This window comes from Saccostrea cucullata, unplaced genomic scaffold, assembly GCF_032062105.1.
Source record: "Saccostrea cucullata isolate Sc308-1 unplaced genomic scaffold, CSIRO_AGI_Scuc_v1 ctg28, whole genome shotgun sequence".
In the NCBI taxonomy this organism is placed as follows: domain Eukaryota; kingdom Metazoa; phylum Mollusca; class Bivalvia; order Ostreida; family Ostreidae; genus Saccostrea; species Saccostrea cuccullata.
In genome coordinates, this window is record NW_026939565.1 from 492,395 (window position 1) to 505,572 (window position 13,178).

Genomic DNA, 13,178 nt, shown 5'->3' on the forward strand with positions numbered 1-13,178 from the left:
AGTAGATTAAAAAGTTTAAATATCTTGTTCCTCGCCATTGCTTGGACATTGGGAGTAAGACCTCATTTATCTGTAAACTTTGAAAAGGTTTTTATTTCTGGATACATGTATATGTAAGGCATTATAAGTATTCATTTGCATGTTTACATGGTTAGGAGGCAAAGCAGAGGGTATTTATATTAATTCGTCTATTACTCAGTCCTTTTTTTGTTGATTAAATGTTATTTTGAATAAAAGTGAGACAAACTTGTATGTATTCTTGTATTTAGTATTTTGGATTGATGAAACATCCTTACTAAGTGAGTTTGTAAAAAAATTGGTGATATCTAGACTAGGGAAAGGAATTAGTACAGGAAATATGCATGTGAAATATAAAAGAATTCCAAACATCAGTTGTTTAAAAGTTAAGGTTGTTATCATTTGTTAAACAAGAATGTGTTTGTGAAATACTGATGCCCCTGTATGTCAACATTAAATGCAAATTAAACAATTTTGCTACCCAAAGTATATATAAATCTCTCCTCAAAAAAAATAAATTTGTGAAATATGAAAGGTAGGTCAAACTCCAGGGTCAAGGTCAAAGGGTCAAAGTTGATTGGTCTCTTAAGAAAGGTCTTGTCACAAGGATTACACGTGTGAAGGATGAAAGCCCCAATCCTAATGGTTCAAAATTATTGCCAAGGTTAAAGTTTTTAAAAATTAGGTCAAACTCCAAGGTGAAAGGGTCAAAGTTCTTGGTATCCAATGAAAGGTCTTCTCACAAGGATAACTTATGTGAAGTATGAAAGTCCTAGCCCTTACAATTCAAAAGTTATGGCTGAGGTTAAAAATTTTAAAACGTACGTAAATCTTCAAGGTCAAGGTCAAAAGGGCATAGTTGTTGGTATTAAATGGATGGTCTAGTCACAAAGAATACATATGTGAAGGATGAAAGTCCTAGTATCTACAGTTCAAAAGTTATGGCCAAAGTAAATATTTGGAATTTTGTGTAAAAGTGTGTCAAACGCTAAGGTAAAGGTCAAAGGTCAAAGTTGGTGGTACCCAATAAAAGGTCTTGTCACAAAGAATACACTTGTGAAATATGAAAGTCATAGCTCCACTTAGACGTTGCGCACGGTGTTGGTACACATTGACGTTATCTCAAAATAACTTTATTTAAGCCATAACGTTGTTATAACGTTTTGAACCTTATACATGCATATTTTAGATCTTTAAATGTATTTTATTTTTCAAAAGTATAAAAAAAAAATAAAAGGGAAAATAATGTTCAATGTTTGAACCTTCTTTTTTAAATATTTAGATGTTTATTAATAAATCTTAATAATAGAATTTTAATTACTGAAATGCCAAAGGCATTCAGTGAATATTCCTTTTTCTATTTTTCTCACTCATCTGTCTTATACTTGTAAGGAGAAAATATATAAGCAGTATTCCCTTTCAACCTCCTTCAATATTTTTTTTCAGTTAGGTCATTTAGCGTCCGCATGCGTTTTGGGTGTTTAGAGAAAAAATGAGAGTTAAAATTTTTATACTTCCTACGTTTCAATGGAACTGGTGTCATTTTGAATTAAAAAAAAAAATAAGTATCAATTTTGTGTATTGAGTAGATGAAAAAAAAGGAGGGATGGAGACGTATCACCATTATTGAAAATCTGGTTTATCACGAAAATTCTAAAATCTTTTTACTATTTTTGGTGAAAGAAGGGGAGGGGGGCTTATAATGCATTCTTCGTTTAGTAGGGTATTTTTTGTGGAACGATATCATTTTGGAGTTTTCATAATTTTTTTCCTTTGGATGATTAAGTTTAATAAATATAATTTGTGAAAAAATATCCAACAAGCTCCGGGGTTGAATATCGGGGGTGGGGTGGTTCTTGCATGTCCACAAGTACCTGTGAGCTGATACTACGGACCAGCATGAAAAAAGCCACGGCGATAATAATTTGACGCTCCTGACGTCATATGTACGCATTGCTTAAAATGACGTTTTTCGTACTGTGACAAAATGGCTACACTTTTATTGATGCTTGCATTTGTTTCATGTAGACCATTACTGTAAAAATTGTGTAATTAGTAAATGCAGCATGAAATGTTCTTTCAAGCTACATACATGATTGCTTTATATCTTACATTAATTCGTATATTTTTGATATGTTACTGAGACATATTTAGTGACAATACAGTGACTCGTGCGTGCATTACGAAATGGCTACACTTAAGAAAGCCTTCCTAATATTCACGTTGGAAAAGTAATATAAAATGTATCAATTCAATTAATCTAAGAAATATATGTACTAAAAGATTATTCACCAAAATTAATATTTGTCTGGGATTTATGTCTGGTACACATCTCCATTTCGGCTAATGTCTGTATAAGGAAACGATTTCTTACTGTTAGACATTTTACTTACGCACTGTAGATCCAGTCTAAATTCATGAAATTGATAAAATGATTTTAAAAACTCAACAATATCTTAAAGAATGCATATATTTTACTGTACCCCCTAAATTTCATTTAATTCAGAGAATTGTAAGTTCATTTTTTCATACCTTTTAATTGCGCGAACAATAATTGATGTAACGTCGGACACAGGAATTTCGCCGTAAATGATCAATACTGAGTAACGCCTCATCATAGTTAAAATAATTTTAAATTATTTAAAAGAAAATTTTGAGAATTATTCATTACTTTAGATAACATAAATGATTTTATTTTCAATTTAAAGCAAATATGACATTGCAAAACCGCCAATTTCTTTGCTACATAAAGAGTTAGATATTGTAGTACCAACACCGTGCGCAACGTGTCAATCAAAAGTTATAGGCAAGGATAAAATGTTTTTGCGGACAAACAGATGGACGGACACGACAAAAACAGTATACCCCCGAATCTTCGATTACGGGGGCATAAAAATATTTATATTGAAGGAAAAGTCTAGTCATAATAAATACGTATGTAAGTGTGAAAGCAGCACTAATTGTACAGAAGATACAGCCAGGTTTAAAATTCAATAAAGTTTGGCAAAAGCGGATCAATGCCAAGACCAAGAGGATGAATAAATTCATATTCAAAGAAGGTCTTATCACAAAGAATACGCATCTGAAAAAGAGGCCCATGGGCCACATTGCTCACCTGAGCACTTGCTTAGAAGTGGTTCTTGACAAGAAGTCGAGAAGATGTAAAAAAAAAGTTTATTTACAGACGGACTGTCGCATGACAAAATGTGATCAGAAAAGCTCACTTGAGCCTTTGGGGGTGAACTAAAATTAAAGTCATTGCTCCAACCAATCAAAAGTTACGGGCGATTTTTTTTTGGGGGGGGGGGGGGGGGGGGTAAATAACATAGATTTATAGATAGACAGACAGATGGACTGGGCAAAAACTATATACTCCCGAATATGTAATTTTTTTTACCGTTTCGAAGAACTTCACTGATCTTTGAATCATATTGAGATGCAGGAATTAAAAATATTGTTGCACGAAAATATTCTAATTTCAAGCTTCATTTTGAGACTTTATTAAACTTATCATTCCCCTCTGAGTATAGCATGTTTAAAAAAGGGAATATAATATAAAACAACAAATTGGTTGTCAGTACAAATGTATTTAGATACGAGACATTTTGAGAGTAAAATTAATTTTTTTATGCACCCGTAATCGAAGATTCGGGTGTACATCTATAGTTTTTGCCCTTTCCGCCGTCTGTCGATCTGTCTGTCCGTCCGCAGAAATTTTAATCTTGCCTATCTGTAACTTTTGATTTGTTGGAACAATGGCTTTTATATTTCACAACTGTATTCACTGTGTTAAGACCTTTCTTTTGGTTCAGATACTTGACCTTAACCTTGGAGTTCGACCCACTTTTGCAAAACAATTTCCAAACTTGTCCATAACTTTCGAACAGTTGATGCGAGGACTTTCAATCTTCACGTGTGTATTTGGTATTACATGTATTTATTCTTGAAATTCCTTTCCTGCGGTATGCACGTCTTTGACCTTGACCTAAGAGTTTGACAACTTAAAAAAATAACCTTGACCTCAACTTTAGAACAATTGGTACAAAGGTTTTCATTTTTTCATAGATGTATTCCTTATACATTTTATAAGATCTTTTTTCGATACCAACGAATTTGACCTTGACCTTAGAGTTTGACCTTTTTGAAAAAGAAATTAAACCTTGGTCATAACTTTTGGTTCCAAAACTTTTTATATTTTACATTCATATTTCTTGTGACTATTCAAGTTCTATCCCTATGTGTCAGTTTTTTCCTTGGATTTTGGCCCATTTCTTAAAAAAAAAATTAATTATAACTTTTGTCTAACTTTTGAATGGTTGGTTCTAGGGCTGACATATTTCAGATATATTCACTGATACAAGTTTTTTTTCCGTAGAAAACAATATTTATGTTCTCTTAATTGATCTTGGCCCTCGCCATAGGCTGCCGCACGGGGGCATGATTGATTCACACACTTTTTTCTTCTCATTAAAAAAGTAGAAATGATTGAGAACTTTTATTTTCTTCGGTAGATTGAAATTCTCTCTCTCTCTCTCTCTCTCTCTCTCTCTCTCTCTCTCTCTCTCTCTCTCTCTCTCTCTCTCTCTCTCTCTCTCTCTCTCTCTCTCTCCGCTTCACGCACATTATAGTTTTGGGTACATTAATTATTTTGTTCTGTATGCAAATTAATCCTCATTATATCAAGAATGTCATTTAAAAGTAAATTTGATAAAGAGGTAGCATATTACATGCATAGTGTATATAGAAGGGTTCAAATAAATGTGGAAACACTTTAATTGAATGTTTTTAGTCTGATATCTTAGTTACAATGACATTTCAACCATGCAAACGTTCGTTTTGAATACAAATTAAGATAAATTTTATACACTTATGAGTTCTAGCTAGCGTTCACAAGTAGTCGTTTGAAGATAATGAATTGGATAGTGAAAGTTCATTTTTTGTTAATAAAATAGTTTATACAGTAGTTTTGTATTTTTTTTTTTTTTTTTTTTGAGGTAATGACAATAAACTCTGTGTGTTTGATAAATAGTTCTATTGGTATTAGAGAAAATGCATTGATTTCAACTTTAATGTAGGATTTGTCATTTATTTTCCCGTGTAAAGCAAATAGTTGGGGGAAACAAAGTCTCTTTGAATACGTGGTCGTTCTTTGAAAAATTTCAGGCCAAAGTTTCATCAAAATGAGAATTAAGTCGATCTATCTCATGTCTGAGGAAAACCAAAAAAAATCTGAATAGATGTTAAAATTTTGAAAATCTTGCAATATGAAAAATCTGATTTCAACAACACACATGTACTGACACATATTGTAACGTTTAGAGTAAAGTAAGAAGTCCATGTGTTGTTCTAAGCCTGGCAACACGATGTTTTGTTTACAATATGCAATGACAGAAGCGGCTTTACAAGTCACGTGACTAAATGGGCCTTGGCTTGCCCGGTTTTGATGAGACACATGTAAACTGTAACTAGTTATATTTCATTAAAAAATGGCATCCGATTCAGACTTAAGGAAAGTTGAAGTTGACGTTCGTTATGGGTATCTAATGATGTTCTCAACCATAGTTGTTTTTCATTCTTTGAATAAGTTTGTCTCACGATATGTAGAAACTCCGCAGAGTGTCAAAGAAGACCCATGGCGATGGAGGAATTTAGTTATATCTTGGATTCACGGAATGATATGTGGCACATGGAATGTATTGTGGTATGATATACATGTCTGGAATGTAAAACCCTTTTGTTAATTGTATTCTATGTATTTAATGCCCATGGCTATATTAGTAACGTATAGGGCCCCATACGACAAGTAAAAAAAAATCATATCCGGCACATTAAGTATTATTTAGAGTACGAGTTTCCTACTGTATCAGAGATACAGGGCGGGGCTTGAGGCGAGAGCGATAGCTCGAGCCGGGCCCCGCCCTGTATCTCTGATACATAAGAAACGAGTATTCTAAATGACTTGTGACATGACCTTTCCAAGGACCTCACTAATTTACATGCGTATTTGGGTACATACCTCCCAACCAATCAGATGATTTTGCAGAAAGTTGATTTAGTATCCCATTTTAAGCATTCGCAACTGAAATGCCGAGTGAGATGGACGTGCAGGTATCTATCATTTTAAAATAATTATTTAAGGGATGCATAAATTAATTTGTTCTCCAAAAATTTTATTTAGATTTAGGGTTTTTTTTTTCTCGATGCAGCTCTTGCTGACATTTTTTTTTTTCAGTTTAAGCTACGATTTAATGCAAAACATTTTGATATCTAAGAATCATGTGGGAATATTTTTGAAACAAAAATGCTTTTAGATTTGAGAGAAATGTCCGACAATGTCCTCCACCGGTCGTCATATACAAATTGAAATAAGCAAATGAAAGGAAAAGGGGGGGGGGATTTTACGTTCATGTTTTCATTAAAATGTAGAGTAACTAAAAAGGGGAATACAGCACTCACTGGTGCCCCCATCCCACCTCCTTTGAGTTTTTTTCTTTTTCGCTTTCGTAAATAATTTTTTTTTCCTAATCTTGTATACATACATAATTCGTCAACAAGTAACGAAATGACGCACATAGGTGTTAGTTGGTTATAAATATAACCCCACGGAATACGAATTTCCGTTTTTTTTTTTTTTGGAGGGGGGGGGTCAAAGTAATAATTTGTGAACTTCCCCACTCCCTCCTTTCTAAAATTTTGAATCCGACAATAATACCTTTACGTTGTAAAATTTTATTCTTAATTCACCTCAATTTTTGAGTAAATACTAACAGTTCTATGGCGAATTGAACGATTGGTATGTCTGTATATGGATACAGCTTTCCGTCATCGCTAAATATAAACCGTACTGTATCGTTGATATTTTGCAGATACAGTACAGTTTCTGCTCATTTGCATAAGAAACGCCCACAAAAAGTGTTCTGTATCGCAGTTACAGTATGCTTGACTTCAAAGGAAAACTCACCGGGTCATGTCACAATTGATTTTATTAACGTTAGATTCAATCACCAGCATATTATGACTTTATTATTGCACTGATTTGTTGGAGTGATTTTATGCAATGACTGATTTATTTTCTTTTTCCTATTTTTTTAGTTTTGTTTTGTATCCTGAAATCTTTGATGACCTAATTGAACACATCAACTATTTCACCTATATGATGGTAGCTTTCTCTACAGGTAAAAACATTATTTATTGCAAGTATAAAATACTATACCAGATAGTTCCGATCCCAAAATTCAAAGTTTATTGAATCTCATATGCAGGGTAAAAAGAAAAAAATGTGACTTAATTCCTACATGGCAATATATATGCAGAATGTTGTCATTCAGTAGTGATTCATTGGTTATCAATGTCTTGAAGCATCTTTTCCCCAGAAGCACCACAGCATAGTATTACATTGTGTACTTATTTTCCTGAGGTACTAAAGTGTATTCTGTCAAAACATTCTTGTACTTGTTTTGAACATGTTAAAACACACCTTGAAGAATATTTGAATGGGGCTAGATGATCATACTGAGCATGGTCTGCATACTTCTAACTTTTTATCAAGTTTTCCTCAGTTTCAATCAGAAAATTGTATTACCTAGGACATTGATTGCCAGAATCCATCTTCAGAAAATGGAAAATATATCAATATTTCACATGTATAAGACATAACTGTTAAAAAGGCTTTTGACTCTCCATCATGCATGATTATGCTTTGGGACCCTTACATACTGATATCAAATATTTCTTGATGTGTTTAAACTCGGACACACAAAGTTGGTATAAAAATGCATAATATAGTGAGGGGGGTCAAGATTTTGTTATTTTTAAGCCTGTGCACTCTTACTTTCATCAGTAATTGTCTAATTATAAAATGCAGGATATTATAAATAGTTGAAGTCAATATACTTACTACAGTACTACAAAGAGAGATGTAGGAAACAGATATTGTCAAAGAGCAACTCTTTTGAGAGGATAAAAAACTTGCTTCTTGTATCTGTAAAAATATTGGAGTCTGATGTCTGAAAATGCAAATTGAAATATTCTATCAGCTTTAGATTACCATTTGCCACTTCATTTAGATATTCAACTTTACCCAATATGGAAGGGAGTCCAGACTTATAAAACATTTTGTTTTACAACAGATGTACACCTTCTATGACAAAAAAATATTCTTTCTTCAATGCAAAGAAAAAAATTGTCCATTTCAATATTAAAAAAAAAAGATGTTAACTAATTCAAAATACTGTAAAAGCACAAAATTCCCTGTTAATAATTATCAACGAAATTAAATCCTACACGAAATTCTATTGAATAGTGTTACTTCCAAAACAACTAAATTTAATCCCCACGAAACCATTTTAGAAAACACATGGACGAATTATGATCCCCATAAAAATTGTGTTTCTACAGTATATGCAGAATATTTTCAACAAGAAGTGAATATTGTTTTAAATGTTTAAACAGCTTGGACAGTGTTGAACAAATCGAAAGCATGCAGAAAAAAATTTTGCACATGTAGCTGCTAAAAAAGATATCACTTTAATGTGGAAAAATGTTGCAAAAAAAATTTCTTTTATTGAAAAGGGGTATCTGAGCTTTTGTGTGTATATTCTACTTTCAGGGTATTTCATTTATGATTCAATTGATATGTACCTAAACGGCAGACTTTTAAGTAACTGGGAAGTTACACTACACCATATAGCAGTAAGTCAAGAATTTAACATTCATGCATGAATATTGAAATTATTTTATTAATTGAAAATGAAAGTAAAATATTCAAAATTTCATGTATGTTTGTATCTAATGTACAGTATTTGACCATTAAAATCTGTTAATCAATTATAATTGAAGAAATATAAGCATGTAATAAGTAAACAGATATTTCCCTTTCATAATACAATAATAATGAATGTCTTTCTTGATGGAGTATATGCCTCTGCTAATCATGATAATGTTTACTTTCAATTTTAAGAAATTTATTTTTATGCGACTTCTATTGTGAATTGCACTGACAGGGATTAAGCTAGACATATTTACTACTGATATTCAGTTTTTTCCTCAAGAGATAATATCCCCTGAATATCCTATTTTCCCCTAATATGATGAGTAAAAAATTCTCTTGACAATGAAAAAAAGCTGAAATTTTTCCTTCATAAAAAGTGGAAATTTAAAGTAAAACCATCCAGAGGATGTGAAATATGGTTTCACTTTGCTATTTTATGCACTCTAAAAGGTCATTTACTTGATGAAATTCATTTGCCCCCCCCCCCTCCAATATGCAAGTTTCGAGATTATAACTCACCTATGATAGAGGCGCAAAAAGTATCCATATCAGCATGGAAGTGGGACAGGTTGTTGTGTATACAAATGTGCATAAATAAATGATTGATGTGTATGGCTTTTAAAATCCATTTAATGTTATAGAAAGATAATAACGTTAAGCAGTGATGATTTTATTAAGTTCAACTATGCTTATTTACAAATCTACTTTCAATTAGGATACTTGAAAATGAGAGCACCGCTGTAGACTTTATAAAAATAAAAGATTTCCTTGATTGTACAAACCTTTTCTAGAAAGTTAGTGGGCTCTTTGAAGTTATAGTTAGGGATAGAATCAGTGTGTCATTTAGATTGCCATGTGCACTGATCAAATATATGTGTATTTATTGAAGATCCATACATGTATCTCTATCCTCGTTTGAAAAGTCTTACAGTCATTGATATTTTCTTCTGTTACAATTTTTTTCGTTTTAAAAAATGAGGCCTTTACATTAATGTGGTTATTTTCAAGCTGAAGAGTAGATCCTGACAATCAAGTAGTTATGATAAACCAGTATATTGATGATGCAATGTGTCCAATATATAAATATCTGTTCCACCTGTCTGTTTATGTGGCAACAAACTCCCCTCCTCAACGAAAGAGCTCACCAAGGGAGATAATCTCGAAACTTGCGTATTGTACCAGCTGGGAATCTGGGGTGGCCCCCAGCTGCAGAGCTGATTTTCCCAATTTTTCCAGAAAGGGTAGTTTCCCCCAAAACCTAGATTAATCCCTGACTGAATATATGCATAATTTATCCATACACATATCAGCTATTCAGCTTCTTTATTGTTCTAGGTCCATGGTAGCCATTAGCATTTCACACATTAATACTACTTAATTATCATGAGTCTTTAACAATGTTTTTTTTTTTTTTCCACAGGTAACTTCAATGTTCTGGTCCAATGTTCATCAAGGTTCATGTATTGGATATAACTGTGTGGCCTTGATGGCCGAAATAAACAGTTTTTTCCTCCACTCACGTAAACTCCTTCAGATGTGGAAGATAGGTTTTGACCACTGGTTCTATAAACTTGTTACGTATCTGAACTTATTTACCTTTGTGAGCTGTCGAGGGTTCTCCATTTGTAGGATATTCTACGGAATGTACATAGAGCCCAGTCGAGTTCCCTTCTTCTTTTACTGTTGTCTTTCATTATCCATGTTTGTCATGTCAGTCATTAATGTGGTTTTATTTTGGCGATTGTTTAAAAGTGATATATTAAAACCCCCCAAACCACAACTCAAGTTGAATGGGAATCACAATAGCTTTTATAGAAAAGACGAGTGAAATGTCATATAAGTTGGTTATTTTTTTTGATTTTTGAAATTGCCATGTGAAAGCATTGTAAGGGATACAATGCTTTTAATTTCATGCACTTTCATGTGTATAAGAATGTTCCTTTAAAAGCATACATGTAGTTTATTTTCAAGCTTATTTCAACATATGCACTATATTAAATGTAGTATGGAGCAGCTGAGTTTCACAATTTTTTAAAACCAATTTTTGTGTAACTGTGTTTAGTAGACAATATTTAACTCTTTTGACAGTAGGCATATGTATTAATATGTTATCAAAATTTTTAATCAGCTGTTCTGCTACATGGAATTGACTGGTTAATTTCCAAAGGTGCTGTCAGTAGACATTTCGCTATATACAGTATTTCCATTTTTTTGTAAAATTGAAAATTATGAATCTCTTGTCCTGGCTGAACTGATTTTATTGTCTATATTCATTTTCTTTAAATTGATATTTTATATTGATCCACTTAAGAATTTTTTTTTATTTATCTTTTTCCATTTCATAACAATCAGATGTGAAATTTGATACTTATTTATATGGTATATAATATATATGGAATTGAAAAGTTACAAGTTACCCTTCTTTTTTTTTCAAAGAAAAGATTTATACGTGGTAGTAATTTTTAACTAAAATGACCCCAGAATATGTTTTGTGATTCATAATATAATCCACAGAATATACCTACAGGAATGTAGATTGTATGAAGGAAAAGTTAATATATATTTTGAGTCTCATAAACTTTATATACCAGACATTTTCAATAAGTCTCATTTCTATTTTTATTTTTTATTTTTTTTGTATCTGGTGTACATGCAGTGAGTGTATAAATGATACTTGCTTTAAATTCTGTAAGTTTACTTCCAGTATTTTGATGTTGTATGAAAAGTGACACTGTATGTATTGAATGAATGAGTTAAACATATAGATCTGTCTTACCATGGATGAGATTTATGAAGTTTTGAAACATTTTACCATTTGCTTTTGTAAGTTGTGAAGAAATGTAACCCAAGAAGTTTTATTCTTGTTAAACAATACAGATAGTCTAATTTAGGTTGTGAACAGCATGCAAAACAGTAGCAATGTTGAGATTTTTTTTAGATAAAAAAAATGTTTGAGGAATGTATTGTACATTGTATGGATTTGCACAAACCATTTTTACCTTGATACATATTCCTTTTTCATTTTGATTAATGATGTGTTTAAATTGGAAGACAATTTGGGAAAAATGTACAAATTTAAAGCTGCTACACAAATTACAATTTTTTCTGCTTGTTTATTTTTTATTACAAGTAAGTCATATAATGGCAGGCTTTATCCATTTATTTTCATAACACATTTTCAAAACAGAAAATCCCATCCTTGGCTATTTGAAGAACACTTGTGAACTTTTTTGGAAAGGGGAATCTCATAAGAAAAAGAAGGGGGCTAGAAACAGAAATAAACATATTTACTTATTTAGAGGGTAACAAAAAAAACAACACCTAGAACTAAGATATCAAAATTGTTTATAATGAGTGCAATATCTAAGTTAAAGTAACATAACACTACTACAAAGTTATTGAATTATTACATTGAATTTTATCCTGAATATTTTTGTCCATCCCAGTTTTCAGCTCAGAATAAATAGAGTTTTCTTAGTTTTAACAAGCTGCCTAAAAGCATGGTTCATGATAAAGCTGTTCACAAAGACTCAGTATTAAGTAATTATTGTGTTAGCTTTTACCGGTAAGCTGCTTCTAGTCTGCCCTTATTTAGTTACTGTTCTTGCTTCTTGTGCTGTATTACTTGTGCCTTATTTGTTATTTGGTGTAGGTATGTTTTAAAATTTTCATTTTTCTATGTTTCATGGCATTAATCATGCTTAAACTGCTCTTAATCATTTTCTCACCCAAAGAATCAATTTCATAAATAATGGGATAGACATATAGCTTTTTTGTGCATTACATGAATATAAAAAAAAGAAGAAAAGACTTTCATACAATAGCTTTTTTATCACAAGCTTACTTAACAGCTAAAATTGTACAGTGTTTTATAGTTAGCATTTTGCACATCATGTCAGATGTGGAATCAGTAGATCTATTTTATTGCTGCTTATGTTCATCCCGTGCCTCTTTCCCATGTATCGGTATAATGACTGAAGACTAGGGTACATAGTTCCACGATCAGTTCCTAAAGTTCTGCTTTAAGTCAGTGTATTTATAAATAATATTTTTTTATATGGTTTGTCATAAATGAAGATGTTGAGTGTAAGAAATCATTCATATATTTAAAATTGTTGCCATAATTGTTCTGATTTACCATTATAAAAGCGGTGTTGTACTCCAGAGTGAAAGCTTGAGCTCAAAGAGTTTCTCTTATACATGTACTTTAGGAAGCAACCACATTTTGGCATATCACATACTGACATATGATGACTTCCTTCCTTTGAAATATTCTAGGGCACATATATGTTGGAGTGTCTGAAGGCTAGTCCATTTGTGCACTTTTTGTTTTAATAATAAAAATTTTGGGAGTTTTGTTTGTTACAAAAAATAATGTTTATGAATCTTC

General features: G+C 32.0%; 1 protein-coding gene across 1 annotated transcript; it reads left to right on the plus strand.

The window, feature by feature from the left end:
- The first annotated feature begins 5,423 nt into the window (after window positions 1-5,423).
- Window positions 5,424-12,929, plus strand: LOC134253205 (TLC domain-containing protein 2-like). Its single transcript, XM_062735717.1, has 4 exons — window positions 5,424-5,719; window positions 7,111-7,193; window positions 8,627-8,709; window positions 10,209-12,929. Exons 1-4 carry the CDS (start codon window positions 5,505-5,507, stop codon window positions 10,614-10,616), a joined length of 789 nt encoding a protein of 262 aa, XP_062591701.1. The 5' UTR covers window positions 5,424-5,504; the 3' UTR covers window positions 10,617-12,929.
- Window positions 12,930-13,178: the final 249 nt, after the last annotated feature.